Below are 27,868 nucleotides of genomic sequence, written 5' to 3' on the forward strand. Positions count from 1 at the left end.
GTTTTTCTTCTTCTCTCTCCTTCTTCACCGCATTAACCTGTATCCAAAGGCTCAATTGTTACTTTCTTCTTGACCACATGGAAAATCACGGCCCACCGCCCCCTTTTCCTTTTCCTCTCGAACCTTAATCCGATCGATGCTCCTAGCTATAGCGGCTGCCGTGACAACAAAGTCAATATTGTGAAAGTTTACCAGCACCGGAGTTAGTCAGCACGCATGTTATGGTCACAAGTATGCGGGTATGATGACCTTGTTAGTGCGCAAGGAACCCTGGTTTACGAACTAGATCTTGATGCTATTATATATACACAGCAGGTTTTCCCCTTGTCTCCAAATGCCACAGGATAACAGCGTAGTCAGACGAATAGTGTCAAGTTAATCGTACCAGGGCTGTCCATCCCCTTTCCCCAGTCCTCACGCTGACCAGAATTTGGGCGGCTTCTAACTCCCTGGGTGTGTAATCTGCTTCCTGAGCCTCAGCAGCCACTGCCTTCGCCCGCCTCGTCTCATCTCGCCGCGCATTAGCTTTCTTTTTGCGTTCCACACTTTCCGCGCCTTCTTTTGTCAGCGGCGCATATTCAACACCGGGGTTATCAACGTTGAAACTGCATTTTCGCTTGGACCTAAGGCAGTTCCCGCATTTCCAGGAGTTAAACTTCTTTGGATTGCGAGCGACCATGCATTTGCAATTGACATCTCTAGCTTTGCGGCAATTCTCGCACGGATGGTCCGCGACGATGCCTATCGTGTCGTCGTTAAGTTGGTCACCTTTCTGTTTCTCTTGCTCTGTCTTCTGTCTATTTCTCCTTTTCCTGCGCTCTAATAAAGATAGAGCTGGTGTAAGGACGGCTGGTGACGGCGTAGGTAATGGGGTCCTTTCAATCGCGTTGTTGGTACGCGGGCTGAGTGGCAAAGGGGGGGAAAAAGATGATGAGGAGGATGAAGATAAAAGTAAAGGAGTTGAAGAGGAAGGTTGTTCCATGATGATTACAGCTCTTTGGATATCTGTTAGTAGAGAATCGGAAAAAAGAAAAATAACGATATGGAACTAAGAAACACATAAAGAAAGGATATGTACACTGATTCTTACCTTACTTGAGGTTGGTTATTGATAAAAAAGTTATATGACTAAGTGACATACGTAGTGAGATACATACGTTCGAGCCGACGATGAAGGTAGAGGAAGACGAGCGGCCTCTGGGAGGGGCCAAGGGGATTTTTATATACAACAACCCGAACTTTAATCACACATAATGTGAACGAAATCATATATGTACCCTCTCTGTACGCGCATGAAATATGTAACGTCGAGTACCTGCTTTCTCGCATGAAACTCTACACGTCTCTCTACGAACTGCAGCAGGACTTCAAGGTACAATGCCTCATTCGGACTCAGTATACACCTTTAGCAACCTCCTTCCTCTCAACCTATTAGCCGGCGCTCCTTGCTGTTTACTCAGTCCAATGGTAAGCGGTATGTAGAGTCCCAACATCAAGATGATCACCCACAGAATAACCGAATTGGTACGGTAGGCGGATCTTGAGGTAAATGGAGCGGCTGCTCTCTAGTAAGATGAGAGGCGAGGACTTGAGCAAGTGGGACTTGTAGCAGTACTCAGGAGGCCTAATTAGGGTTGTTGCAAGCTGGCGAGAGTCAAGTTTTCGTATGTGCCGGGGTGCCCAGTATATACTATTGGCTTGCGACCACCTCAGGGATGCCTGCCCCGAACTCTAGCCATAGCTCACAAGGGTGTTGGGTCGGGCTTTCTTTAGTATTGTTTAATAGCCGTTCCTTGATCGTGAGTGCCGTAAACTGTACAGTGCTCCAGAACTGAGTTCGGACCACTGCAGCCTTTCTTTGCCGCAGTCTGAGTTGTAGCATGTGACGCCAACATAGTTGTGTTTTTGTGACCGGTAGGCCCCCAGGACAATGGGTTGTATGTACACTATTACCAAGCTGGGACGGATTTCCGTATCCTTAGGCTGATCTCGTGCCTTGTGAGACGTTCTTTCAATTTCAGTCTCTGAACAACACCAGTGTCAACAACTGATAATCCCCCCCCTTTTCCGTTGAATTATGGACAATGTCCTTGACACTGGCCTCTGGTCAATGATAACATATGAAGCAAAGACGAAGCCACGACTGATAGCAGATCTCTAGATCCCCGAGGCAGTCGCGTTGTCGTTCCCTTACTTTTCAGGTAAGTCTTCGGCCCTAATAAACGTGATGTCACAGCATCCAGACACTCTATAACCTTTCAACACCAATTGATATACAATGGTATTATCCGTCAGCCACAGCGAGCTATCACAATTAAATGATTAGCTACCTGTGGCACCCCTATTCGAAAATCAGCCATACTCTCGGGCCATCATATATCATCGTTTCGCGGAACGCTTAGGCCGCCACTCCTTTCGCCGTCGAGAGCAAGAGCATCGTGCACGCGAAGACGACACCCAGAGAGCTTCGGAGCTAAAGACACATCTGTATCTCATTCTGATGGATCCATCATATCAAGCTCCGACCCTCGCTTCGAGCTAGCCGATCATTCGTGACCCAGTCCAGTAAGCATAAGAACGCGATATTATCGCACTCCATCAACTGCTCACCGCGGAATCTAAACATCTTCAAATGGACTTGGCGAGCTTCAAAATCCGACCCTTTTCTGATTTCGTTTATGACTATCGTCTCCCAATCTCGATGCCGACATATGGCTAATAGTAAGCGAATATGTATCGACGGCAGATCCACTCATGAACGGTGTCGCCAACGCATATGACTGAACACATGGAATTTCCTTACGATTTCGACCTCAACTGCGCCTCCGACTTCAAAAGAATTCTCTTCTAAAAAATCGGCCCACCGTCCACAAGATACCCATCTCCGCGTATACGACAGGGTTCGTTATATGATAAATAGACCGACAGCTAAGCGCTTGCCAGAGATGGACAACACCGCGGTGCAATGATCATCCGAATATCTCGGTCAATCATGGTCTCTATGGCTGGCCACTATTAGTTGAAGACGCATTCTCCAGAAGCATGATCATACCACTTCTGCCAGTCATGCCTAACTCCCAATAGTCACATCGTCCGTGTGACAGACCTGTATACCAAAGCTGACGAGACACAATAGTGCTTTGATTATCAAGGATGCTAACAGCGAACATGGAAGAAAGATTGTATTAAACTATTCATGATATACTATGATACCACACGTGGTGAATGCGGTGAATCAAGCTCGCAGCCAACGAGAGCCTGCGAACTTCAGACGAACCAAGGTTTAATTGCCGACGAAAATAGCGACGAGGCGCCTGCGGACGCTCCCCGACGCGAAGATGGCAACTGGACAGAGCGCCCAGCTGGCTGTTGAAGATGAACTTCTATCACGGGGCTGGGGATACGGCATCGTGGGCCAGGATTCAGGAAGATCCAGATCAACAAAAGACCACCTTCGACTGTTGCCCCGTACCTAGACTCATTCTGGACAGGAAGCTCGAGCATGAGCGATATAGCGGTGATCAGCTGGATGGGACTATCGCAAAGGAGAATCTCGCGCAAGATTCCCTTCTCCCCTCTAGTGGGCATAACACCGAGATTTTAGTGAACTTAAGTCTTTACTCTCTCCTCAGGGCACCATGCCAGTAATAACGACTCGAACCGTCCACGCTGACACGTGCCTTGACGCTCAGATGCACGGAATTACACAGACGCATTCTGGCACTCATGGATCAACCACAGTCAAAAGAAAGGTGTGTGGTTTATATTGACTGAACCGCTGTCATTTCAACATCTAGCCTAGGCTATCTTATCTTGCCCTAGCTAGCCAAAGCTTGCCTCATTGGGTCCCCTTAGTTCAGCCCTATTATCTTGTCAAATACGAACTCTATTTGAAAACTATATCGAAACACGTGGGTTTCGCGGAAGAGACTGGTGGCAAGATGAAGCATCTAAATCATTGACGCGCCGCTCGTAACAAAGTAGATCTATGAGCTGGGGCCTCGGTTGGGACTCAAACTTTGGTTACACATCATAGATATCCGGTTCTTTTCATTTCATCCAATTATCGCCGATATGAACTTGCCAATAAGTACATAAAAAACGATAACCAGCGCACAGTCATCGATGTTCAATCTGCCTAATCACAATCACTCATATCCATACCGATCCCGGTACATCTTGATCGTTGTATTTAAGTCGTGAATTCAAGGCGGTTACCCGCATAGTCTCGAGCAAAGAAGCGCTCGGGGTACTCGACGCCCTTAGCACCGCTGTTCTCGGAGCCAGGGGCATCGCATGCTCTGGGGGCACCAGTGCCACCGCGCTGCCAGTGCCCGTAAATCTTGCGTCGCAACTCAAGAAGCTGATCACCGTCGGCGACGCGAAAGCATGGGTGACGGCGGGACTCGAAGGAGAAATCGACTGGCTCTCCGAAGGCGACATGGACTTGCTGTCCAGATGTACCGATGTCGAACCAGAGAAGAGTACCCTTTTGTAAGGCAGGCACAGCACGCGGGGTTAGGCCTAATGTCTCGCCGTAGAAGGCCGCCGCGTCGTCTAGGGTGTCCGGAGGGACAACGAGGTTGATATGATGAAGGCCGGTTATCATTTTCGCGAGTGGAGAGATGGAGGTGGTGACTTTGTGCGTTGTGATAAGTTTTAGTTGATGTTTCTTTTAATTTTATGCCTCTAATTGTTCAGCCCCCTCTATTCATACGAAAGATGGACAATTACACTAGCGGTTTTCTACCTATTGAATCTATTGTAGTCGCCTAGTTTACCCGGAAGAATTGGGGGTATGTGGGGGAATATCCGGTTACACCTCAACTCAGACTGTGCGAACTAGGTAGCGCGACTGAGCGACGTTGTTACCAGAGCATCATACCCTACCTGGGTACGCATCCACGCTGAATGAACATGAGGAGCCCATGATGCGGGATGGCTTCTGGAGGATTGTCTATTTACTTTCTTACATTCCTTGTCTTTTGCATATCCTTGGTTTTACTGGTGATTTAATCAGGTGTCGCAATGACATGATCTAACCAAGCCCCCCGAGGTAGAAAACTGCCGACTGCACGCATAATACGAACAGTAATGCCTTTGTTGTTCCACGATGCAGGCGACGGGATAAATAATTCGTAATATAATAACAACGCATGATCGAGATACTTCATGACCATTCACTCAGGTCACATTCATAAGTAGGTACCAGCGTAACAATCGCCAGTACAGTTCAGGACCACATGTGACTAAGGCATACAGTAGTAATTACTCGCCTACCATGCCCGTATTAGGCTGACGTCTAGATTGGAGAATTAGTGACTGTAGTATCCGAACCCTGTTCTGATGCGTAGCATTCAAACCTTCTAATATATAATGATAGTTAACGCAACCCTGATATTCATATCCTTGCCCCAAGAAACTGGCTTCAAGTAACTTTCTAGCTTATATCGAAAATCTACTACTACAACTTCATGGAATAGAGAGCGGAGCTGTGTGGTAGTTTGCATGATGTACCTGAAGCGATTATAGTGTAGTCTACGTAGTAGATTTTAACTGATTTGTTCGACCTGGGGTTACAGCCTAGGTAGCACCTTGGCACTAAACCTCCACTGAACCGTGGGGCCTTGAAGGCGCTGAAGAAGTCCTAATCAACTGCGTCTTCTACCTAGGTAGAATACAGAATGAAAGCGGCCCGAAACAGCTTCAAGATTGAAGGGTTACCTCCTTAAGTAGTGAGTTAGGTGAATAGGTGGCAGATGAATATTAAGATAGATGCGCAAGTTGCATGGGAGCCTACCTACAACTAACTAACTACTTGGAGTAAAACAACCTGGCCCGTGAGAAAAGTAGCTATTTATCTTGAAAGTCTTTTTGCTTCTTTTAAGATTCGCACCCATGGTCGCAGGTGATGAAAGTTGTTGGGAACCAAGTTACCCAGCTTTCCCTCAAGTTGTGACTCACTCAACTAGGTACGCTAACAAACCTGAAATGCATCAAACCTAATGGTATCGGCACACCTATGCCTGTGCAAACTTTCAATTGTAAGAAGAGTGAAAGCGTTCCCATACGCTCTATTCATACCTGAATCGCCTTAATAATCTTTAGCTAAACGGTGTCGACACAAGCAGGGTTCGATACCTGACGGCGCTATTGGTATTCGCTGCTTCGCTCATTTCTCCCCGCCCAGACAACCAAGTCTCACCAAGACATGAAGCTGCATACAAAGTGAATCTGATGAAGAGATACCTAGAGAGCTCTCCAACTTTTACAGCCTAGGTCACTCATTACCTGGCTATCTACCTAGATAGCCAGGGGGGGGGGGGGGGGGGGTAGGAAAATGGTCACAGCTAGGTTAATAGGTCCTAACAACCTAATACAGCTATATAAAGCTAGCTACAGCGAAATATCATAAGTACTTTACTTTTATATATAAAGCCTTATATTTTTAATGTACCTTTTACTTTAAATTATATTTTTAAATGAAATGTATGTTGAACATATGTTGAACGAAATGTATTTTTAATGTATGGCTATGTTTGACGTATAACTATTGTATAGCTTAATATTCATTTAATCCTTTCCCCCTACGGTATTTGACGAAGGCTACGAAACCTTCCGTTAAAGTCCTGAACTACGAAGCGATTGCGATAGGTTTCCTAGCCTTCAGGGTGGTGGTGGTGGTAGTAGTAGATTGGATTGGATTGATCCTTGCAGCGATGATCCTTGAAACTGGCGATAGATTGGATTGGTTGAATAAGTGGCTAGGCCTGTATGGCTAGGTCTGTATAGCTAGGTCTATACGGCTATGATAAACGAATGGATTGCCAAGGGGTTGTATTGATGTTGTAGAGTAGAAGTTCTAGTTACTGAAGGAATCCACTGTGAGGGGTAATATAGCCACTCCCACCGTACCTGCCATCAGCTACGGCTGTATTGGCTGTACTGGCTGTAGGGACTGGAGGGCCTGTAAGGGCTGTAGGGGCTATAGGGGGCTATAGAACATGATGTTCAACACCATGTTGGAATCATGTTGGAAAACGAACACGATTTCGAAATAAAGTCATTTCTAATAAAAATACTGTCAGAATGCTAACATAATTTAATGTAGGTATACTTTTAATCGAAACATCTGTGTGTCAATCAATTGGGCTAAATATAGTGAGTTCACTCCAGAGAATATCTAACATAAATTTCCTACCCCCCCCCTGGCGCGCTAAGGTACACAGAACACCTAGGTTAGGGGTCGAACCTAACTCACCTACTTACTGTAGTGTATTTTGCCACAACAACAAAGCTGAGTCTACCTACTTCGTAGTCGGAAAAGAGTGCGGCTCTTGGTCTATTTTTAGGTATTGAAGCAAACTGAAAATTAAATGTCCGACGTTGCATAGTGCATGAGCCCAGAAGTATGATTGAAGATGATTCATCCAACCCTACACCCAGAACGGAAAGCCAGCTTGTCAGGACCTCATTTTTGCAGAGAATGGCTTGCATTTCCCAAGTACTATGCAGCATCGACAATTGAGTTTTTACTCTTTTGTCTTCGAAACTATGAAGTCATTGGCGGGGCGCTGGAATTGAGGCCCCTTTGAGGCGCTTGCGTTGGGCTTGGCGACGTGCGGCCGGAATACGAGCAATGCGGGCATAGTAACTCAGGATGCGTCATCTAATAATATAAATATGATCTTTAACTTCATAGCGCAATGTAGCAGGTAGGCATCGCCAATAACAATCAGGGAGTACTAGCTCTTAGTTAAGTTGCAATTTTTCATTATTTGTGCTGGCGACGCCCGAGAACCTAACTGGAGATTACATGACCTCTCACCAAATCGGTGCAAGTTAATCAATTACCATAATACCAGACACCATGGAGAAGAAATTAGACGAGATATTGAAATCATACGTCGTCACTCAGGCCAACACAGAGGTCAGAAATAAACTGTTAGCAGCGGGATTCGTAGTTGTCGACAGAAATGGTAAGAAAATCACATACCTAATCATCCCCCTTCTATACCCCTGACATGCGACTACCAATACTAACGGTTCGTCTAAAGGAGTTGTGTACACAGACACTGCCGGACGTCTAGACTTCGACCCATCGTCTCCGGCGTACGGGCCAGATTCAATCTCATGGCTAGCATCAATGAGTAAGCTCGCGACAGCGGTGGGCTTGCTGCTTCTCGTGGAAAGGGGTATAATCGGCCTTGATGATGACATACGCGGAACACTGCCAGAGCTCGCGGCGCTCCAGGTGTTGCGTGGGTTTGACGATGATGGGAAACCTACTCTGGAAGCCCACGGGCGCACTATTACCTTAAGGTAACTATCTCCCCTTATTACAGTATTCCTCACGTTTATTTAGTCGAGCATGCGCACTGTTAACAAAGTCGCAGACACCTCTTATCACACACATTAGGCATGGGCGTAGACATGGCGGACCCCGACCTAATCCGCTGGGCTAAATACACCAGGCGTAGCACGAATTACATGAGCTACACGTTAGAAGGGATCACGACGCCCCTGAAGTTTGCGCCCGGAGAGGGCTGGTACTACGGGACAGCATACGACTGGGCGGGCTACTTGCTCACAAAACTCACGGCGTCGTCTCTGTCGGCATACCTGCAAGACAACGTCTTCGGTCCCCTTGGCATGGAATCTACCACATTTCGTCCGTCGAAGAGTGAGAAAGAGCGTATGCTAGCGTTCGCATACGCGCAAACCGATGAAAAGGGAGGTATCGTCCTTAACCCTGGGCCCTCGCCCATTCCCGATGAAATCGCTTTCGAAGCAGGCGGGTCTGGATTATTCTCCTCGCTCGCGGATTACGGGCGGTTATTACATGGGATTCTGGCGCATAAGATTCTGAGCCCGGAGACCACTGATCTCCTATTCGCGTCGCAGCTGAACGATGCGCAGAAAGACATTCTGATGGCTATTGCGGCGTATGCGCGGGACGGCGGGTTTACGCCTGAACTGCCGAGAGATGCGCCGCTCGATCATGGATTGGGCGGGGTTTTGAACGTCGAGGATGTCCCTGGGAAGAGGCGAAAGGGAAGCATGATGTGGAGCGGTGCGACGAATGGACGCTGGTGGATTGATCGGGAGTCGGGGCTCGCGGGTGCGGTGTTCACGCAGGTTGAGCCGCATGGGAATAAGATCCTGGTGAATATGTTTGATGAGCTTGAGCGGACCGTGTATGAAGCTCGACGAGTCGAGAAGGAGAACAGCTTGGCGTGAGATGGGCAGAAATGGAGGCATGCGATATTTCCGTCTGGTATGTTCTTGTAGATATAACATCTGAGATCTCGTATATACATACCTTATTCAAATCCATGAATGTGTATATCTCTAAATGACCAATGCCTAATCTGTATACGGATCATTTGTTCCCTTCTTCAGCTTCTCTCAACCGGTGCCTGCTTCCCCCTTTTCTTCCACGCGGCTTAATGAAGTAGTACTGCCATGATCATCACTACCCCCTATTTCCGGACTCCTTAAATCCCACCCGCCACTCCAACCAACCCAACCTTTCTCATGGGGCCCCTTGACGAACAACAGTAACAGAGCAGTGCCCAACTGCGCAATATTCAGCGCACCCGACCACGTCCATCCGCCCTTCGCATAAAGTGTATTCCCCACCGCCGTGCCAAAGAGCTGCCCTCCAAACGTGAAGATCATATACACCGAATTGACAGCATTGTGCGCAGTTAGATCGACATTCGCGATGGCCATCCTATTAGCCACAATGATAGTGTTGACCCCTAGATCTCCAAGGAACGTCCAAATAATCGGCCCCGCAAGCGAAAATGTCCCCACGAATGTCCCTACAAGCACGGTGGAGAGTGTAACTAACAATCCGATGATGAGTGTGCCATGTGTATGGATGCGCGACGTGAGCAGTCGCGAAACGACCGGATTAAGGAACACGGGGGATATACCGCCCAGCGCAAAAAGTCCTATGGCCAGCGTAGATAACTTGAAAACTTCGGCGAGCTGAAATGTGAGAGTCGTCCAGAAGCTTGTGAACATGCCCATAGATAGAAACGCAACTAGAGACATCTGCGTGAGCACTGGGCTGAGAAAAGGCAGTTTCACTATTCGCCATAAGATAGCAGGATATGATGTTCCCGGGCGCGCAACGGGGTAGTCCTTCAGGAAGAAGAAAAGAAGTATGAAGATGAGAGCTTGCAGCCCGAAGGAGAGCCAATAAACCGTTCGCCAGGAAGTATACTGGGTTATAATGCCGCTTATAAGACGCGCGATGAGAATGCCGAGGACAACGCCGGACATCACTACTGAAGTCATCGTTGCCTTATGTCGCGGCGGCGCATACTGGACTGTTAGGGGGAACATGAGCTGAGGCGTGACGGTGAGTAGTCCCACGAGGAATGAGAGGCCTAAGAAAGATGAGAACGAGGTGGTAAGGGTACATCCCAGCCACTACACCGTCATTGTCAACAAGACTGAAACATAGCTAGGTAGGTGAACTGAGTGATGCGAGAAGAGAACTCGTACCGCAAAAGCAGTCGAAGAGACAAGTCCCAGCACAAGATATCGTCGACGAAGGATATCTCCCAAGGGAATCACGAAGAGCAAACCCCCTGCGTACCCGGCCTGCGTCACGGAGGGAATGAGCGCGGCACGCTCGTTGGACACCCCGAATTCATCTGCGAGGATATTGAGGATCGGGTTCGTGTAGTATAAGTTCGCCACGCTGAAGGCGCCGGCCTACGATGGTCATCAGTCAGTCAGATATTTGGCCTTATCCAGGTCCAAGACACCAAATTGTATCGTCCATTCAAGAAACCCCCTTATTACCCGGATTGAGAAGAAAATAAAAAAACATACAAACCCAAAGATCACGACAAGACCCCAAGTAAGTTCATGATCAGCACCATCATCCCAGCGAAGCCAAGACGGCATCCAAGCAATAAATCGCACGAGACGACCCATCCTCGCGCGAGCATCGACATCAGTCATGGCAACGATAAAACCTACTCTAAAGATTATCTTAAATCCTTCTCATTTGAACAAGCACCCCATCTCACCCTTCCTACCCGGTAAAACACACAATTCCACCCCCAGCCAAGCCGACCACGCACCATAGCGTCGGAGATAATTAACCGGGTCCTACCGGCAGTAATCAACTCCTCCCTCCCTACCTATAGTAAGTAGGTCATATCAATAGAAGAAAGAACCGGGGGAGAGGGGGAGAGGGGTATACGACTCAGGCCCACCCTTTTTACCTTGCGCCGACGTGTCTACATCATCATAATCATCATATATAACCCAAATAAACAAACAAACCAATAGATAAAAGACAGAATTCACAGAAAAAGGGGAAAGAAAAGGGGGAAAGGCATTCAAAAGACTAGACCAGGATATCTTCGTGTCTAACTCCTAACTTCACCAGCAGAAAGGAAAGAAAGCATCAAGGCAAGGCGCAAAAAAAAAAACAATAATAGTTGAGCTTAAGGGGAAACAGGGTATAAGAAAGACACGGGGCCCTCGGGATCATGTCCTACTTAAATGAAGGAGACGTCGAAGACATGAGAATGTCTACGTGGACGATGCACGCGTGTATTGCTCGAGCTACACATTGCTATGTCACGATACCAGTACATACCGCTCTCTACCCCAAATGTCACTCACATTCATAGCACTCATAGCATGATGAATAGCCCCTGACTTCCCACATGGTGATATTATCGCAATAAGGGTAGGGACGATAGGGCAGCCCATCAAAGAAAGCCATACAACATAATCGTATTATATAATTCTATGAGTCCTTGAGTAGCGCAAGCAAGCAAAATGTAATAATCTCCCGGCGCCAGCTTCCGCATTAAGAGATAAGTAGGAGAGCAGGGACGCAAAAGATCAAATCTATTTGAGTATGAATCATCTGATCCATGAGGCTCCTCAGTCCGCGTCAGGGGTTTCTCTGATAAAAACGTGCCGCCGGAGTTGAAGGAGGATAAAAGAAAGAATTCGCATCATTTCGTATCGTGCTGTAGCGTCTGTGATGTTTCCAGCGGCGTCCCCGTCGTCGCAGCGCTATCGCCCACTTTCAGCTCTTCATCGGGCACGCCGACTCCAATGCTACCCGTGAGAGCCCGACGCTCATCCCGACGACCGCCTGCGATCCCCGTGCCACCGCCCACCACGCCGCCGACGCCAGTAGTCCCGCTCACGCTGACGCTTGTAGCAGTGCTACCGCTCTCGCTTCTGACCCGGCCTATTCCAACTTCGCTTTCTCTGCGATCCCTAAGCATCCTTTCAAGATCCTTAACCCGCTTCTTCAATGCCTCGTTCTCGCGCTTCGCTACCTCCAGCTCGCTTCGGTAGTGCGCCGTCTCTTCGTATCGCAGAGTGGCCGGCATCAGCCCTGGCGAGAGCTCTGATCCGGGGGTAGCGGCGACACTGGCATTCGAAGAGGTCCTATCACGAACGAAATACCCCGGGCCATAATCTTGAGGGAATCCATGTTGTTGTGAATGCGAAGATGGCAGAAAGCCGGATGTGGCTCCGTAAGGCTGTGGAGACCGGTTGCGACTTGAGCTCCTATGTGAAGTCGTGCTGTTCTGCCGGCTCATCCCAGTCGGGCCACGTGGGTTTCGGGCAGCTTCTAGTACGGAAGCGGCATTTCCTGAGTGCGTTTGCGGGATGGGGATTGGGGCAGTAGATGATCCTTGGGTAGCGGCCTGACTTAAACTGCCTCTGCTAGCTGTGGAGCTAGTCCGATGATGTCGACGGGCCGTCGGGACTGGGAAGCCTGGGCCGGAAAACATGTGGGTATCGGTGAACGAGGACGGATGCAGCTGATCGATGGCAGAGGTGGAGGCACTCGCTGACGATGCGTTTGATGCTACAGAAGAGTTCTGGGCCATTCGCAGCATGGTCAAGTCTCGTGACAACCGGTTGACCTAGCACTAGATGTTAGATGGACGGAGGAAAGATGATCAGAGAGGGCACAGGGTATGGACAGCCTGTCGTACCAGCAATTCCTGTTCTTGTTCCAACTGGGAGTGCAGTTCGGCAGCGGTCAAGGGACGTGGGTGACGAATAGGACCGGGACCAGCACCAACACCAGTGTTATCCTGACCTGGCACGGGCGGGGGAGCCATTCCATTGGAAGAGGGGAGAGGGGGGGAAGGGACATAGTTGGCAGATCCCTCTTGGAAGGCCTGCTGGTTAGAAGGAAGGATATTGAGGGACGGCGATGTAGACACCGCAGGGGGTGGCGATGAAGCTCTCTGGGACGGTTGCTGGGATCGGGCGGCCTGGGCTGAAGATGTGCGATGGGCACGGGCAGCAGCAAGACCCTGTGGCGTAGGAGGGATGGAGTTGAGGTCAGGCATTGCACACAGTGAGTGGTATAGATATGTGCCCGTCTATAACGAAGTGTCTACTTGCTTGTTGGAAGAATATCAGGGAAACTCGAATGTTGGAGCACGACAGGGATGACGCGAAGAAGAGTGTGAGATGGGGAACCAAAAAAAGAGGTAGACAACAATAGCTGTGAGGTTAAAAATCGAAGAGCGTACTCTATACTCAGTCACCACAACATTTGAGACTCGAGAGTCATCCTATCCTGTACAGCATGTGTACATCGGTGGACAGTACCTGAGCAGGAGGTACTTCGTATGGACCTAAGTAGGTATGGAATGTCTCACGTCGTCCCACTGCGGTTATTGGAGGGGTAGGTGTTTGTTTAGGTGGATGGGTAAACTGGCAGATCAATTGAGGGAAGCAATGGTAGTGGCCGCCGTGGCTGTAATGGCGATAGCGATGTGATGATGATGATGATGATGATGATGGTGGTGGTGGTGGTGGTGGTGGTGGTGGTGTGGTGCAATAGTGCGTGCGTGCTATGGTGATGCGGGATGCATAAATGGAAAGCAAACCGCTTTGATGCAAGGTTGAGGCGAGGCGAGGCGAGGCGACACGAAGCAACACAACACAACACAACATAACACGATACAAACACAAGAGAGAAGAGAGAAGAGTCAACAACACGAACACGCACGACGTGACGCTCTAGCCTCCGGGGGTCACAATCTACCTATTCCGAAAGATAGATAGATACCTCGATAGATAGATACCTACTGTAGACAGACGTATACCTACGTGGTCGCGTTTGGCGGTCAACTAAACTCGTCGTTATTCTTCGTGCTCTTCTTCGTCGGCTGCTACACGCAACAACCACCAACACTCCCGCCCAATCTGACGTGGGGTAAAACGACTTTGCTTGACGTCCATCCCTCAATTAACCTTAACTAGTTATGCATTAGTTATCGACTGCGACAGATAGACTAGCTTAGGTAAGCGAAACGAGGGACATTTTCTAAAATGCGAGGGTCTGTTCAGAGCCTGTTCTAACAGATACCTAGGTACCGAATACGTATTTGTGGCTTCAAGCTGTGGCTGAAACACAGCCTCTTTGGAGCTTCTATGTACTATGTACATATCCACTGCAGCTCATCAGTACTCCACGAAAGCCCACTATTTTCCCACAGCTGCCTGCTAAGCTCATGAGGAGCTCTCAACATATGACGACATATATAGATATGACTGAGACTCATCGACGATTGAAGCGAAGTGCGGTACTCACTTTGTAGCCGGAGCTTTTATCCCACTTCTCTAACACAGTAGATGAGTACATGTAATGGGGTAAGTAGGTAGGTATGTAGATGGTCTTAGTAATGTATGACGTTGTTCCCTCGTCGTAGTCAGTATATAGATAGTCCAAGCAGTTAATTCACAATTACTTCCATCTCAGCAAACACCATCCATCACATCGACTTTCTACTTCAAGATCCAACAATAACAAATAGTTCACATTAATACATACCTTTCAAACCTACCAGCCACCATGTCTTCTGCATCCAAGAACGAAGGCCGCCAATCCCCTCCCCCGCAACAGCAGAGCGGCGCCCAGCTCCACGACGCCCCTGCCTCGGGCCAGGGCACCGACAACGCCGCCAACAAGGACCAGACGAACCAAGACCAACTCAAGGTCAGCAACTTCCCTCCTTCTAATTCGAACCAATGTTAACTCTGACTCTCCTACAGAACCTCACATCAAACCCCCCGGGCCCCATGGACGCCAGTCTGGAAGAGAAATTCGCCAAAGGCGCACACAAACAATAAACCCAAAAGACAAGAGAAAAAAAACCAACAAACACACAAAATCCTCTTCAACATGAATGAGGGAAAGGAATAACGCTGATTCGCGGGAGTAGAGAGCAATTCGGACATATGTTAAGTACCTAGTTATCACGTCTCGATGCGGGAGTACGTAACAGGATCCAATGATTTGGCGTTGGAGCGGATATAGCCTTTTTAATGACTGAATGAATGAACATAATTAGTTATGGGAAAACGCTTGTTATTTACTTCTGCTTGGATTGAACCGTGCTGAAAAGTGATTGGCGCGCATGCTGTTTTCGCGATGACTTCTAAAGCCTATAGCATAGAAATGGAGTATGCTGTATTAATCCCAATTGATTGTGTTCAGAATAAGTTGATACGTGCATAATGAGTAGGTAATCAACAGCTCTATCCCTCAATCATTGATGTCCGATTGTACTCTGTTAATAGTCTAATCACCTATGAAGATAGGCTAAAATTCATGATAACGACTTTGATTTCAAATTGCTATGTAGCAACTGGGATATGGCCCAGGTACGCAGCAGCCTGCCGATAACAAGGTGAGATAAACTAGGAAAACAAGACAGCCCTTTTCGTTACCAACCTTCCGCCCCGCAGATTAAGATAGAATACACTCGGGTCATCATAAGTCATGAAACTCGTCAAAACTAGCTGTCCATACAATCAACCAATGCCTTCTTGTACCTTCTTAAGCCTTCTTTTCATCTGAAGCTACTCCGGCATAGCTAGCGCCTCCTGTGGTGCCAGGCGCCGCGCCTTGAGTAGATGCACTGGGTGTGGGGTTTGAAGATGCTGTTTATCGCCGTAAGTACGGTACAAATTTACCAGTTGTTGGAGAATGGGCATCTGAATAGAGGGAGCCATGGGATATCTACTCACCAGATTCGGATCCAGGGGCCGTAGCCTCGGGCTTCTCCTTCTCCTTGCCAAAGACACGCTCCAACCCGGCAGCTTTGTAGGCGCTGCCGCCGTGTTCTTCCTTCTTGAGCTCCTTCAATCGCTGGGCTTCATTGTGGATGTCTTGGGCTTGGCGGTGGCTGTCAGTGTAGAACTTGACTAGCCGTTTGCCGGTTGGGGTGTTCGAGGCCTTTTCGAAGTATGAGGTCAGACCGCCGAAGAGACTGGTTGCCCGGTTGGAGATGCCATAGGACTGGTCGGCCGCCTTGGCACGGTCAGTGGCATGGAATTTCTGGTCGAGTTGGTTCAAGGTGTTCATGAAACGCGTAGACATGCCACTAGTGTAATCAAGTGTTAACAAGCTGTGACAGGCATAACGGAGCCGAGGGAGCTCGGGGTGGCAAAGAGCGCAGGATCGCATACTGCTTGTGGTCGAGATCTATGGCCCGCTCGATAGCAGCGTCGCCGACTACGTAGCCATGGGCCAGGTACTCGGCGAGGATGCGACTGCGGGGTTTCTCCTCCTGTGTGATTTCGTCGGTATCACGGTCGGCGTTGGTGGTATGCGGGACACTGTCGTCGCTTTCGCCGGCGGCGGCCGTGACTTGGATCTGAGAGGAGTCAAGCTCAGTGTTATTCAGGAGCTGGGCTGTCTTGGCTGCTGTCTCCTTCTCGAAAGTTACGGTGGCATCCTGGGTCCCGTCGTCAGCCTGGGAGACCTTTACGTCGGTGATCTTGCCACTGTCGAGGTAGATTGGTTAGCACATGAGGTTGATGATGGGGGCGGGTATAGATGGCGCTCACCAGAAGCTGAAGAACTCTCTGATCTGCTGCTCCTTAGTTTGAGCAGCGATCTTCTTAACGTAGACAGTGGTGTTAGAAGCCATTGTAGCGCAGGGTAGTAATAATTAAAGAGACGTGGATGAGGATAGTAGAAGTGGTAGGTCTGATTGTGCGAGCTACGGCAGAGCTAATTTATTTATGGATGGTTGATGATCACGAATATAGGCAGCCGGCCTTGGAAGCATCTAGTAGTCTATGTAGGTAGTCTAGGTAGGTAGTCTAGGTAGGTAGTCTAGGTAGGTAGTCTAGGACAGTAGGTAGTAGCCAAGCCAAAATCCCATGACATTCTAACACCTATCTCTAGTAAAAAAAGAGATGGGGGAGATGAGGGGCGCGAGGTGGGAGGCCTGCCGTCCGGGTGTACCTGCCTACGAGTCTAGATACCTACGCAGTACCGGCTGTTTGGTGTCCAAGAGCAGCCCGCCCAAGTACTCTCTTTGTACCTTCATACTATTCATACCTAGGTAGGTAGGTTTGGGTGATGCATCGCAGTAGAGCATTTACTGGATGAAGACCTGGCAATCATTGGTCCAACAGCAAGACACAAACAAGCCATGGTAAATTTACTGTAGAGACCTTGGGGCAGACTTGGGACTGGAATGTGCTGCGCTAGTACTCTCTACCTTATGGACTGATATGATACAGGCAGCATTCTTTGAAACGAGGGGCTCGAGAGCCCAAAGCAGACCAAGCAGATCAAGGGAGGGGAGGGCGACCTGAGGGGTCAAAACGCATACGTCATACTTTTATTGGTGCATTTGGCTAAAACTAAAACTGGCCGCGCTAGGGACGCGTCTACATACAAGTACACCGGTACTTAAGTACTTAACTACATGTAAGTAGATAAGTACCTCCTTGTGGATCTGGATGGATAAGGCGCTGCGTTATCATTACGCAATAGTGTGGCGCAGCATCTCTATCGACTTTGGATCAGGCCTTAGAGGTCTCTGTGGCTGATCTTAGAGAGCGGTACAAAGTACCTAGGTACCTGCTTTCACATGCCAGAGCTCACCGCGTTCAGCGAGAGCTCTAGTAGACTCGTCTTTTTCACTCCTTGTGGTCTCTCTCTTCGGTCAGCTCTGGTCTATCTATCTACCAGACGATCATGGGTTTTACTCGTAGTCGCCGACATCACAAACTACGCCAAGCTAGTGATGACCTCCCACGCCTTCGCGATGCTCGTACGCATGCAATCGTCGTCCTGCTCGCCTAGTGCCACCCGCCAATCTCACGCTCAACCACGATACCCACGCTAACGCCAGGCCAACGACGACCCCGAATGCCGCCAGACCAATGCTGGTCCAAAACACTGCCCTGCTCCCTCGCAGTCTGCTATGCACTGTCAACTTGCCACCGATTGTGCTTCTTTCCACCGTGCCCGCGATCCCGAGACCCATGCCAATGCTATAGTACGAGGCCATGCACACCAGCGTAGCTGCTTTGCCACCGTGTTTCTTATGGACCACGTTCACAATCATCCTCGTGGCTACGGGGACGCTCGTATAAACTCCCCATGCCATGAATAGCACGCTTATGAAGAGATGTTCCCAGTAAGCCTGCTGTATGCGCATGGCCGCCATGATAGCAGCTCCTATCAGTATGCTCACCAGCGCAGCACAAAACATGACATGTAGCCCAACTGGACGCAGTATGAATGGCGTGATTGCTGCACAGAAGCAGCCAACGATCACCATGGGTGAGAAATATGTCGTCGTCTATGTACAGCTTTGTCAGCATAACAACTCCCCATCCGGACATTATGTCACTTACCACCACTGGTGTTATCAACTGGAGTGTTTCCACAAACTGCCAGCCATAGAAGATCCAGATCCCAAAACATGACCAGCCACATCCAACGGCCACCAGGATCCAGAATACCTCCCAAGATATTGCCGAGTATGGAATTAGGGGCTTCGGCGCGTAGCAAGCCTCAATCATGACGAATAATGCTGCGAGTATGATACTCATGGACAGGATCACGCCGATATATACCTCTTGCCACCCCACCACAAGCGCTTGGTTCCAAGCAAAGCCAAAGAACCCGAGAGAGAGCCCACCAGATAATATACCAGGGAGATCAAGCTCCAAGGTAATACCACGCGCTCCAGGTGGTAAATCACGTCGATTAGAAGATGAGCGAATAGTGAAGTGACTGATTGTTGCGAGTATTACGAGCGCTATAGAGAACGCCCAGTATGCCCATGGCCACCACGTCAGCATGACAAACCCACTCGCACCAAACGCCCCTACTATGAGGCCGATTGGCGACATAGAGGCGTGAATCGCAAATATCACCGTCTTGCGGATACCTGTCGGTCGTGCTACCGCCCTCAGCAGGGACAGGCCAGTTGGGAGAGTCAAAGACGCGCCTATCCCCTGGAAAGCTCGGCCGACGATGAAGAGCGATCGAGTCGAGTAGAACGACGTGCCGGTAACAAGGGACCAGATAGCTGACCACGCTAAACCTCCGACGAATACTTGCTTGTTACCAAATATCTCGCCCAACCTGCAAGCAATCAAGACGAACGTGCCCAGAGCTACAGCGTAGGCTGCTATAGCCGGGCTGAGGTTATTAGCATTCGCAACATGGAACCGAGACCCTGCACCCTCCATAATGGGCAAGGTTTGGCCAATCCCTACTTCTATTGCGGAAGTCAGCTATCAGATCTAGTAGCATCGAAGAGACAACTGCGAAGTACCGACTCACGAGCACATAGCTGAGCAGTACATATCGTTGCGATGAGAAGAGTGTCGGAGATCGAGGACGTGCTCGAGTTCTCTTGCGGCATTTCATCCTCTTCGGGGACTGTTGGTAATCGTTCCAGTGGTCTTTCTTCAGCTATACTACTACTGACAACACGGGGCTCTGACGACACGCCAGATCCGCTGGGTATTGAAGGGGCTTGTCGCATCTCGATGGCAAGGGGCTCGGGCATGGCTGATTCCCGCCTTTCTGTGCGGCGCGATAGAAACGAGAACGGAGAGCTAGCGGGATACGAGGAACGGTCGTCTCCGTAACCGTCATCGTACTCTTCGTCATCATCACTGTCGGCTGAGAATCTCGACACAAGCCCCCGGTTATTAGATTGCCGCGGCCTATTGTTGTTGCTGTTCATGCCATTATTCCATGTGTCCAAGTCGCTGATGCTGTGAAGTCCGAGATCGCCACCAGTGTCGTGGCTCCAGACCGAATCTCTGTAAAACCCCCCTTCGGCCGCCATGATTTACTTGTTGATATTTTTGACACAATATGAGGGAAAGGAGCCAATTGCCTGTCCCTTGATATGACACTTGAGACGTGGTGAGTTCTATTGTCTAGGTGTGGCGTTTCCTCGTAGGTTGAGTGTATTGCGATATCTAGCGAGCATCTTTCATGGTTTGTATTAACCTGTATTTTGATGGCACAGAAACTTGAATTATAACCTAGCTGAGGAGCTCATATCTGCTGAGCGGCTGGTTGTAGTGTATGCGGGAAACAAGTTTCGCGCATTTTCTAAACTATTCTCGTCACATTGCGAACTTTATCTCTTGATAAGCTAGCTGCAAAACGCTCATCTACATTCAAACCAGGATAGAGGAATATTACGATTCTACTGCAATATAAGGAACTCAGCACGAAAGTCTATGCTAACTTATTGTGCGGGTTGTAGCGGTGCGGTCCACCTCGTAGCCGCCGGGCCTCCGTTTTGCCATCGGCATGTTGACCTATTAAAGTACCGTATTAAGAAAAACGGAACAGTCGAACCTGTTAGAATAAAGGATATGTCAATAAATAATGCGATATAGGTACCTTATTTAGTTAGCGTCGACCTGTGCTAACATTTAAGTGCCTCTATCACCATTGTCCCTGTCGCCCTTGCACGATTGGAATCGTTTGATTTTAGTTCGTTCATTCACAAGAATAGTATAATAACATCAGGCAGCATTCCTGACACCCTTTCCATACTAGAAGCATTACTTGGCGATATAAAAGTACAATTTCGGATCATGAATCGTCACCTCCCAACTCTCTCCCCGCTCGCGTTCCCCGCCAAAGCCCACGACATCAACGAACGAGCTTTCGGCGCTGTACCTTAAAGTAACCGTATTCTCCAGAGAATCGAGGCGCAAACCTGCGCCTGAGCCTGTGGAATCGCCGATCCAATGAGGCGCATCATCATCAGCTGCCGCAGCTTTGATCAAATCGAGGAGCGACGTGCCCCCTTTCTTCCACCGCAGTTGTCGGAATGTGGGCTGGAGCTGGAAAAATATCCGTCTGCCGACTGATGGGGGAGAAGAAGGGGCGGGCATGTAGACTCCGACTACAATCTTGGGAGTGACATCTGGTCCCGTGGAGAATATGACGATGTGCGAAGACTCGGGGCTCGTGAGTGTTTGGGCCAATCGGCGACTTATGCTGCTGGACTGAGATTGGGACTTGGCCTCTTCTAGGACCACCCTGGTGCTGCGGCCTCTGTCACTACTCCTGACGATGTCTGGATCGATCTCGGGTGCAAACAGTGACAGGGCCGCACCCATTCCCAGATCCTCTTTCGCTTCCACTGTTGCACTAAGTTGAGTCTGAGGAGGCTGGAACAGGACTTGCCAAAGCTGTTGGAACCGCAGCATGAGATTGGGCAGCCGTTTCTCCGCTTGAGACAAACGCTTCACCGTGATTTGCTCCCCTTCATTACTCCCTGCCAGATAATCCGCCAAACCCCTCATCATGTCGGTATCTCCAGTTTCGGCGAAGCGACCGGTAGAGAAGACGTCCAGTCCCCATCTCTTATCCCCTAGGCGCAAGCGCAGCAGGAGATCGATGAGTAGAGACAGCTGCTCCCGCTCGACTAGCGACGGGCGGTAGACAGCACGTTGTATCCCGTCCTTTCCGCACAACCTCTGCGCTGCGGCCTCGAGTGTCTGTGTCGAGGGAGAGTGATGGATTCTCTGTGGCCCGATCATGGCGAGGACACCCATGCAGTCATCCACAGCCGCACCAAACGCATCAGCTTTTTGCTCCTCCGTCTCCGGTGTCTCGACAACGGAGCCCGCGACACTAGAAAATAAGCGCGCGAAGCCGGCGGCCCGTGCGTGTTCAACGCCATCTTCACGAGCGAAATACTGCAACGCGTCGCGCGTGCCGAGGTATGCGTCACATTGGTATGCAGTCAGTAGCACGCCGCGCTGGAATTGCGACAGCGTGATGACGTTTTCTTTGAGCTGTAGAGTCCTGATAGGGAACGGGTGCCGCGCGTAGAAGTTGAAACATCGCCATAGCAGCTGAATCTGGGGCTCTGGGATGATGGACGCGGGGTATGCGGCCCGTATGAAATTGCGGAAGCTGGACTCATCCCAAACTTTTGTCCTCACGTCTCTTGTAAGTTAATGCGCCACGAGAGAGACAAGATGGACCTACGTTTTTCCTCCGGCTTCTCTTTTATCGCAATTGCGTAATTGCTAAATATGGACCTAAGCCGCTCGCGCTCCTGCCAGGGATGAAACTTCTCGTCAACGAGTAGTTTTTCTAGACCGGCGCAGACTGTCTCGCGAGTTGCCGCATCGAGATAACGCTGCTCGGGGCTGGTCGTGAGAGTGTGAATAAAGTTTTGCACCGTTGAGAACATAACGTTCTTTTAACCCTCGTGTTTCAAGAAACGGCATTCAAGTATAAAGACTATAGAATGTATCAACCGTCTTGTTGAATGAGGTTTGGTGATGAAGTTTGGCTGAGGTCAGATGTGGAAAGGTGAATCAAGTTGGAAAGGGGATGGGAGGGCGATGGCGGGGTTTATATGTTCAAGAGACTCACGTCACGTGCGTGTCTTCACATTACCCCTATCTTTCCATGCCCCGAGGTAGACAGCAACTTCACTTGATTATTTGACTTGACGCCCAGGGGTGGCTTCTCTATATGGCAGACTCTCGTCCCATCTCACAAATCGTCATGATAATTATATAGATCGAGTCCCCGAATAGATCAAATGTCTTCCCGAGGCGGACGGCCTGGCTACGTATACATCTCACCTGATCTTAGTCAGAAACGTTCGAAATGAACGACGAGCCTATAAACAATTGTGTGGAAATTCTGACCAGAGGGTAAATTTGAGCGATGGGCGAGGATTCATCACGTCAACCCGTCCAAAACATAAAATCGACCCGAAGCCAATCGCCTAAATTGATTCCCAAAAGCTAAGCATACAGCTATCAAATATCTGCTATAGCTTGAAACCATCACCATCCTAATCCTCAATTCGCTAAGCTCAACACCAACCTACCTAGCAATCATCCTATAAAGCGCCTCCGCAAACGTCTTACAATTATTCCCCGTGATGGCAAAATACGAATAGTCAGGATTATTCTTCGCAAAGTCCTTACCGAGCGTCTTGATCTGCTCGTACGTGAGGCCCGGCACGATCGCGCCCAGGTTCTGGTACGTTACCTTGCCCTTCTTCGCGTTGCCCGTGGGCCAGAAGTCGGGCGACGCGCTGCCGTCGTCACCGATGCCCCGGTCCGCGAACACGAGCTTGCCGTTGGCCTCGAGGATGTCGTACACGTAGCCCTTCCATTTGCGCGTCTGCGTCGTCGTCCGCTTGACCACGTCGCCGCACGCGTTCCTCTCTTCAGTCGATCTTGTTGTTATCTGGACGTACCCTGCGATCAACTGGTAGTGCGCTGGGATGGGGAGGATGCCTCCCGGGGGCCAGACTGGGAGTGAGCCGCGTGTTAATGAAAAAGAACTTTTGTAGGGAATAAGAAAGTCGTGCACGGTTATCGTGATGAATTTGGGGTCCAAGTTGACAATGACAGGTCTGATAGAGATAATTAGTTATGCTTACCAGCAAGAATGCCCCACCCGTCGCCATCTCTCCAGGAGTCGTCCCGCTTGTTAGCCACGGCCTTCATAATCTTCATCGGCGGATCATCTAGATAAACCGTCTTCTCGACGGGGTCAACACGCTTCTCCTTTGTCCTCCGCGTACACGTCGGCGAGCTCTTGTCACCCGACTTAGTAGGTGTCGCAGACTTTGGGTTCGACCGATCCGGGACGTCTGTAGGCTTCGTCTTAGGCGAGTCGTACTTGAGCGTCTGCGTCTTGCCGAAGACTTTGAACACCGACTTTCCTTCTTTCTCGATCCCCTTGACGCAACCCGCGATGATGGCGGGCGTCGCGGCGATCTCGGCTATGTCAAGGATCTCACCGATGATGGGGATGAAGCTCTCTGCGAGCTCAAGGGGCGCGAGAAGAGCGGGTACCGCGACACGGCAGAAGGCCTTCGCTGCTAGGTCCAGGGCTGCTTCCTCTGCCAGCGCGATAGCTGCGTCCTTTGCCGCGTCTTCGAGGTCGTCTTTGAGACTTGAGGCTTTGAGGTGATTATCGTTAGTGTCATATTCCCATCAGACGGAATGGGGAAAGGGGCTCAGCTTACTGGTAGGTTTGAAATCAGCACAGCAATAGCTCTGCGTGCCACCATTGCAGTTTTTATCACCTTTCTTATCATCATGCGAGTTCGTGTTCTTCGTCAACTCAGTCTCGCCCTCAGCACACCCGCCCACACAGCTAAGACCAGCACCACGATACCCCCGCCACTGGCACGTCCCAACCTCCGTCTTGGAGTCGCAGCACAGCGTCCTGTATGACTTCTTGCTGCATCTGTCCGAGGTACTCAACGAGCCAGGCTGCCCGTTAAACTGCGTGACGGCCGTCGATCCATCTTTGCAGCTCTCGCCGCAACCCGCCGTGTAACATGTCGCGCTAGCTACATTATCTAGGCTTGCTTGGTTGGCGTCGGCCTGCTGCGAGGCGGTGATGCCCAAGCCCGCGGCATTAGAAGCGCCGCCGAAACCGTTTTCTGCGCTCTGGTCTACCTGGTCAACGGCCCATACCATCATCCCGCCGAGGCAGCGCTTTTTAGCGAATTCAACCTTTTGCTTGAAGGTGTCGCCATCGTCATACGAGACCCATTGGTTACCACCCCAGGTGATCCATTTGACACCGGCCGTCTTGTCCCATGTCGGCGTCAGCGAGTTGGTGAGGATTATATCGGAAATCTCCTGGTAATCGAGGATTCCCGAGGCTTTGGAACACGGTCCGGCGTCAGCGCCGCCCGAGAATTGACACCGACCATTCGGTGTATTACAGCTCGGATCGGTCAGCGTGAAGGATCGGCCATACCAGCCCTGTCCCAGAACGACTTTGGTCGAGTCGATGCCGGCTCGCCACATGAGATCCAATGCAGCATCGATCTCAGTGATGTTGGTGTGAGGAGCGATATAGGGGCCTAGGAACATGGAATCGGCATCCCAGGTGCCGTGAAGATCGTACGCCATGACATTGAACCAGTCGACGGAGTCCTGCACCCCTTTGAGATCGAAGTGCTGCAGATACCAGTACGACGTCGGCAGCGTCATCGTCATGCCGTACTTGCTTCCAAACGCAGCACGCGCTTCTTTGGCAAAGGCAACGTAGTTCTTCACATCGTCGCTGTTGCCCCCTCTGTCATCGGCACCGGGGTACTCCCAGTCGAGGTCGACGCCGTCGAATCCATACGTGTCCATGAACTTGATCAGCCCATTGATGAACTTGGCCCGATTCCCCGAGCTGCTGACCATGTTGCTGAACGCATTTTGCGTCGGACCAGGGTCAGTGAAACTCCATCCGCCCACCGAGATCCAGACTTCCAGACCGGCTTTGGTCTGCTTCAGCGCCGTGAATCTCTCGTACAGCGACGCGGCATTGGCGTCCATGGGCGAGATTTGGAAACTCGAAGGGTCGAAGAAGGCAAACGCAAAGTTCATCGACGTGAAACCGTCAATATTGAGGTCCTCGGGCTTCACATTCTGGCATGACCGTGTGTTGGACCACGACTCGTAGTACCCGATGTTGCGCTTGCCGACGCTCGACCCTCCGCACGAAGGGCGCTTGACGTCGCCGCAGCCGCCGTACTTGGTGTCGCACTTGGAGTAGTTGTCGTCGTCCTTGTTGGTCCATTCGCAGAACTCAGTCGTCGAGCCGCAGAAGCCAAATTCGCTGCAGCAGACGTTCAGAGGGCATGATTGTGCCCCCTCGACCGCGTAGGGGCCGCAGCCTGCTTTTGCGTCACCTGCAACTTGTTAGTAACGCTCAACTTGATGAAAGGGGTTGCTTTTCTAGGTGTAGGTGTGTACGACTTACAGTTGTGCTGACATCCAGTCCCGCAAGACTTGGGTGAGTACCCGCAGAGGTTGTCTGTTCCACAGCAAGCCCCATTGACGCAGGGTGTAGCCGCATTGCATTCTCCGACAGGAAGTACGTCGCGAGAAGAAAGAGATAAGTTTCCAGAGGTACCAAATTTTGGTGGGTAATATGTAGGAAAGCCATTATGAGATTGGGCGAAGGGGCTCAAAGCGACAGGATTGTTCCTCACTGTCTTGGTTGAAGTCGTGAGGGAAAGGGAGACGACACTCACGAAGAGCGAAGTCCAGGGACTGGAGCGCATAGTAACGAATGTCTAGAAGGAGTGACGAAAGGGTGGGCGATCTTCTCGACGCCCTTAGCACGGAGGAGATGGCGGCAAGGTGGTGATGTATGTATGTATTATCTGCCTATGTCCCGAGCCACCATACCATCTAGGACGACATGGTGGTAAATAATCGGATGTCAGTTCGGCAGCAAACGGCATCGTTCATCACTTGGGAAATAAGGTCTCTTGACATGCCGCTTCGTAACCGAGCATTAACTCTTTCGCGCTTAGAGTCTAGGCCTCGAAACCTGATGACTTCCCACCCACACCAGGATCAAGAGCATCGTCAAGCAGTGATGTTGGTAAGCACAAGCTGTCAGCCTCATCTCATCAATCATGAAGATGGTCATGTGGTATGGGCTTTCACATGCATGATGCACGTTGTCAGGGGAAGGCACGCCGACTTCGGGTGAGATTGAGGTTCCATTTTCATCTTCGAGTTTATTGAACCCCGCACACATGGGTAAGTTTTAAGGATTCATCATGATTCTACGCTTGACCGGAAGCACCCGGATTTCTGTGAAGGCGGGAAGGCTGAAGAGCACTGTGAATTATGATTCGACGCGAAGTGCGCTTCTACACCTCCGGATGAGCATTGAGTGACCAAAAAAGAAGTTGGGAACTCCACGAGAGACCCTGGTATGCCCTCTTTGAGTGTCGCACCCCTCGGCTCTTTATCCTATACCACTTACACATTGAGAAGCATGTTTACTTTCTCCTTCTCTTCAAAATTTATACTGCTATTATAGAAAAGGCGTTAATAGAGCACAGCTCTGTACCTAAAGTAGCCAAGATACCAAGAGATCGCGGCCAAGGTAGATCCCATGAATCTAAGCCTTTCAGAAAACCTTTCCAAGGAGCGGGCCGTAGTCCCAAGAAACTTGGCTGTTCTTGTTCCCCCTCATTCTGCTCTCCCCAACGTGGTTCTATTCCTCCTACAGACACACTCACGACTAAATTATGTCAGCCATGGCCTTGCACCTGCAGCTGTGCCGCATTACCACACGTCATTTTCCGCATGTTTGGTCGTATCTTCCGATAGACTGTGATATACTCAGCAGGGAGGAGGGCTGACAATCTCCGCTCTTGCTGCAACCGTACAGAAAGGCTGCGCCATGGCGAACATAAGCTTTTTCCCCCTTGGCTTCTTGTGCCGGGTAATGTTGCTTTTCCCACGAGATGCGGAGGGCAAGGGTGTGGGCATACCCCAATGGGCCGACACGACAAGTCCTGTAGGGCTTGGCTGGCATGGATTGTTAGCATGGATGGTATGAATATACTCTAATGTCCCCTCCTTTGGTCATACTATTGATTTTATCAACACCATCTCACCGTGAGCGAGCAGGCTGACGCGAGATAAACGGCGGCACGCAAGTCCTCTTGTGGTGAATAGGGGCTACAAAGCAAGGCAGACGAAGTAAGAATGATAGCATTGCCGATAATACTCAGAGTCAGATGATATTCGAACGGATGAT

General features: G+C 50.0%; 11 protein-coding genes across 11 annotated transcripts; 2 read left to right on the forward strand and 9 right to left on the reverse strand.

The window, feature by feature from the left end:
• Positions 1-6: 6 nt before the first annotated feature.
• Positions 7-1,028, reverse strand: F5B22DRAFT_660930 (uncharacterized protein). Its single transcript, XM_047980329.1, has one exon. It carries the CDS (start codon positions 980-982, stop codon positions 371-373), a length of 612 nt encoding a protein of 203 aa, XP_047826130.1. The 5' UTR covers positions 983-1,028; the 3' UTR covers positions 7-370.
• A 2,699-nt stretch (positions 1,029-3,727) lies between these two features.
• F5B22DRAFT_626246 (uncharacterized protein) lies at positions 3,728-4,768 on the reverse strand. The gene has a single exon (XM_047976235.1). The coding sequence runs from the start codon at positions 4,607-4,609 to the stop codon at positions 4,193-4,195; it is 417 nt and encodes a 138-aa protein (XP_047826131.1). The 5' UTR covers positions 4,610-4,768; the 3' UTR covers positions 3,728-4,192.
• Positions 4,769-7,733: 2,965 nt separating this feature from the next.
• On the forward strand, positions 7,734-9,324 carry F5B22DRAFT_490401 (beta-lactamase/transpeptidase-like protein). Its single transcript, XM_047972344.1, has 3 exons — positions 7,734-7,979; positions 8,058-8,322; positions 8,397-9,324. The coding sequence occupies exons 1-3, from the start codon at positions 7,871-7,873 to the stop codon at positions 9,238-9,240; spliced, it is 1,218 nt and encodes a 405-aa protein (XP_047826132.1). The 5' UTR covers positions 7,734-7,870; the 3' UTR covers positions 9,241-9,324.
• F5B22DRAFT_490409 (major facilitator superfamily domain-containing protein) lies at positions 9,325-11,181 on the reverse strand. Its single transcript, XM_047972345.1, has 3 exons — positions 10,852-11,181; positions 10,519-10,731; positions 9,325-10,443 (listed from the first exon to the last, which is right to left on the reverse strand). The coding sequence occupies exons 1-3, from the start codon at positions 10,981-10,983 to the stop codon at positions 9,409-9,411; spliced, it is 1,380 nt and encodes a 459-aa protein (XP_047826133.1). The 5' UTR covers positions 10,984-11,181; the 3' UTR covers positions 9,325-9,408.
• Positions 11,182-11,996: 815 nt separating this feature from the next.
• On the reverse strand, positions 11,997-13,361 carry F5B22DRAFT_639624 (uncharacterized protein; the record flags this gene model as incomplete). The annotated part of the gene is made up of 2 exons (XM_047977740.1): positions 11,997-12,926; positions 12,999-13,361. 2 exons carry the CDS (start codon positions 13,359-13,361, stop codon positions 11,997-11,999), a joined length of 1,293 nt encoding a protein of 430 aa, XP_047826134.1.
• Positions 13,223-14,128, reverse strand: F5B22DRAFT_490442 (uncharacterized protein). The gene is made up of 2 exons (XM_047972347.1): positions 13,548-14,128; positions 13,223-13,415 (listed from the first exon to the last, which is right to left on the reverse strand). Exon 1 carries the CDS (start codon positions 13,972-13,974, stop codon positions 13,585-13,587), a length of 390 nt encoding a protein of 129 aa, XP_047826135.1. The 5' UTR covers positions 13,975-14,128; the 3' UTR covers positions 13,223-13,415; positions 13,548-13,584.
• A 331-nt stretch (positions 14,129-14,459) lies between these two features.
• On the forward strand, positions 14,460-15,599 carry F5B22DRAFT_490428 (uncharacterized protein). The gene is made up of 2 exons (XM_047972346.1): positions 14,460-15,019; positions 15,076-15,599. The coding sequence occupies exons 1-2, from the start codon at positions 14,876-14,878 to the stop codon at positions 15,151-15,153; spliced, it is 222 nt and encodes a 73-aa protein (XP_047826136.1). The 5' UTR covers positions 14,460-14,875; the 3' UTR covers positions 15,154-15,599.
• Positions 15,600-15,862: 263 nt separating this feature from the next.
• F5B22DRAFT_639625 (uncharacterized protein) lies at positions 15,863-16,958 on the reverse strand (the record flags this gene model as incomplete). The annotated part of the gene is made up of 4 exons (XM_047977741.1): positions 15,863-15,966; positions 16,054-16,409; positions 16,495-16,812; positions 16,876-16,958. 4 exons carry the CDS (start codon positions 16,956-16,958, stop codon positions 15,863-15,865), a joined length of 861 nt encoding a protein of 286 aa, XP_047826137.1.
• A 1,008-nt stretch (positions 16,959-17,966) lies between these two features.
• F5B22DRAFT_490519 (major facilitator superfamily domain-containing protein) lies at positions 17,967-19,640 on the reverse strand. Its single transcript, XM_047972349.1, has 2 exons — positions 18,685-19,640; positions 17,967-18,629 (listed from the first exon to the last, which is right to left on the reverse strand). Exons 1-2 carry the CDS (start codon positions 19,525-19,527, stop codon positions 18,063-18,065), a joined length of 1,410 nt encoding a protein of 469 aa, XP_047826138.1. The 5' UTR covers positions 19,528-19,640; the 3' UTR covers positions 17,967-18,062.
• Positions 19,641-20,412: 772 nt separating this feature from the next.
• On the reverse strand, positions 20,413-22,840 carry F5B22DRAFT_490517 (uncharacterized protein). Its single transcript, XM_047972348.1, has 2 exons — positions 22,310-22,840; positions 20,413-22,250 (listed from the first exon to the last, which is right to left on the reverse strand). The coding sequence occupies exons 1-2, from the start codon at positions 22,515-22,517 to the stop codon at positions 20,869-20,871; spliced, it is 1,590 nt and encodes a 529-aa protein (XP_047826139.1). The 5' UTR covers positions 22,518-22,840; the 3' UTR covers positions 20,413-20,868.
• A 276-nt stretch (positions 22,841-23,116) lies between these two features.
• F5B22DRAFT_490541 (glycoside hydrolase) lies at positions 23,117-26,494 on the reverse strand. The gene is made up of 3 exons (XM_047972350.1): positions 26,066-26,494; positions 24,321-25,994; positions 23,117-24,254 (listed from the first exon to the last, which is right to left on the reverse strand). Exons 1-3 carry the CDS (start codon positions 26,367-26,369, stop codon positions 23,716-23,718), a joined length of 2,517 nt encoding a protein of 838 aa, XP_047826140.1. The 5' UTR covers positions 26,370-26,494; the 3' UTR covers positions 23,117-23,715.
• Positions 26,495-27,868: the final 1,374 nt, after the last annotated feature.

The sequence above is a fragment of the Xylaria bambusicola genome (genome assembly GCF_022495145.1).
Source record: "Xylaria bambusicola strain CBS 139988 unplaced genomic scaffold F5B22scaffold_66, whole genome shotgun sequence".
Classification (NCBI taxonomy): Eukaryota; Fungi; Ascomycota; class Sordariomycetes; order Xylariales; family Xylariaceae; genus Xylaria; species Xylaria bambusicola.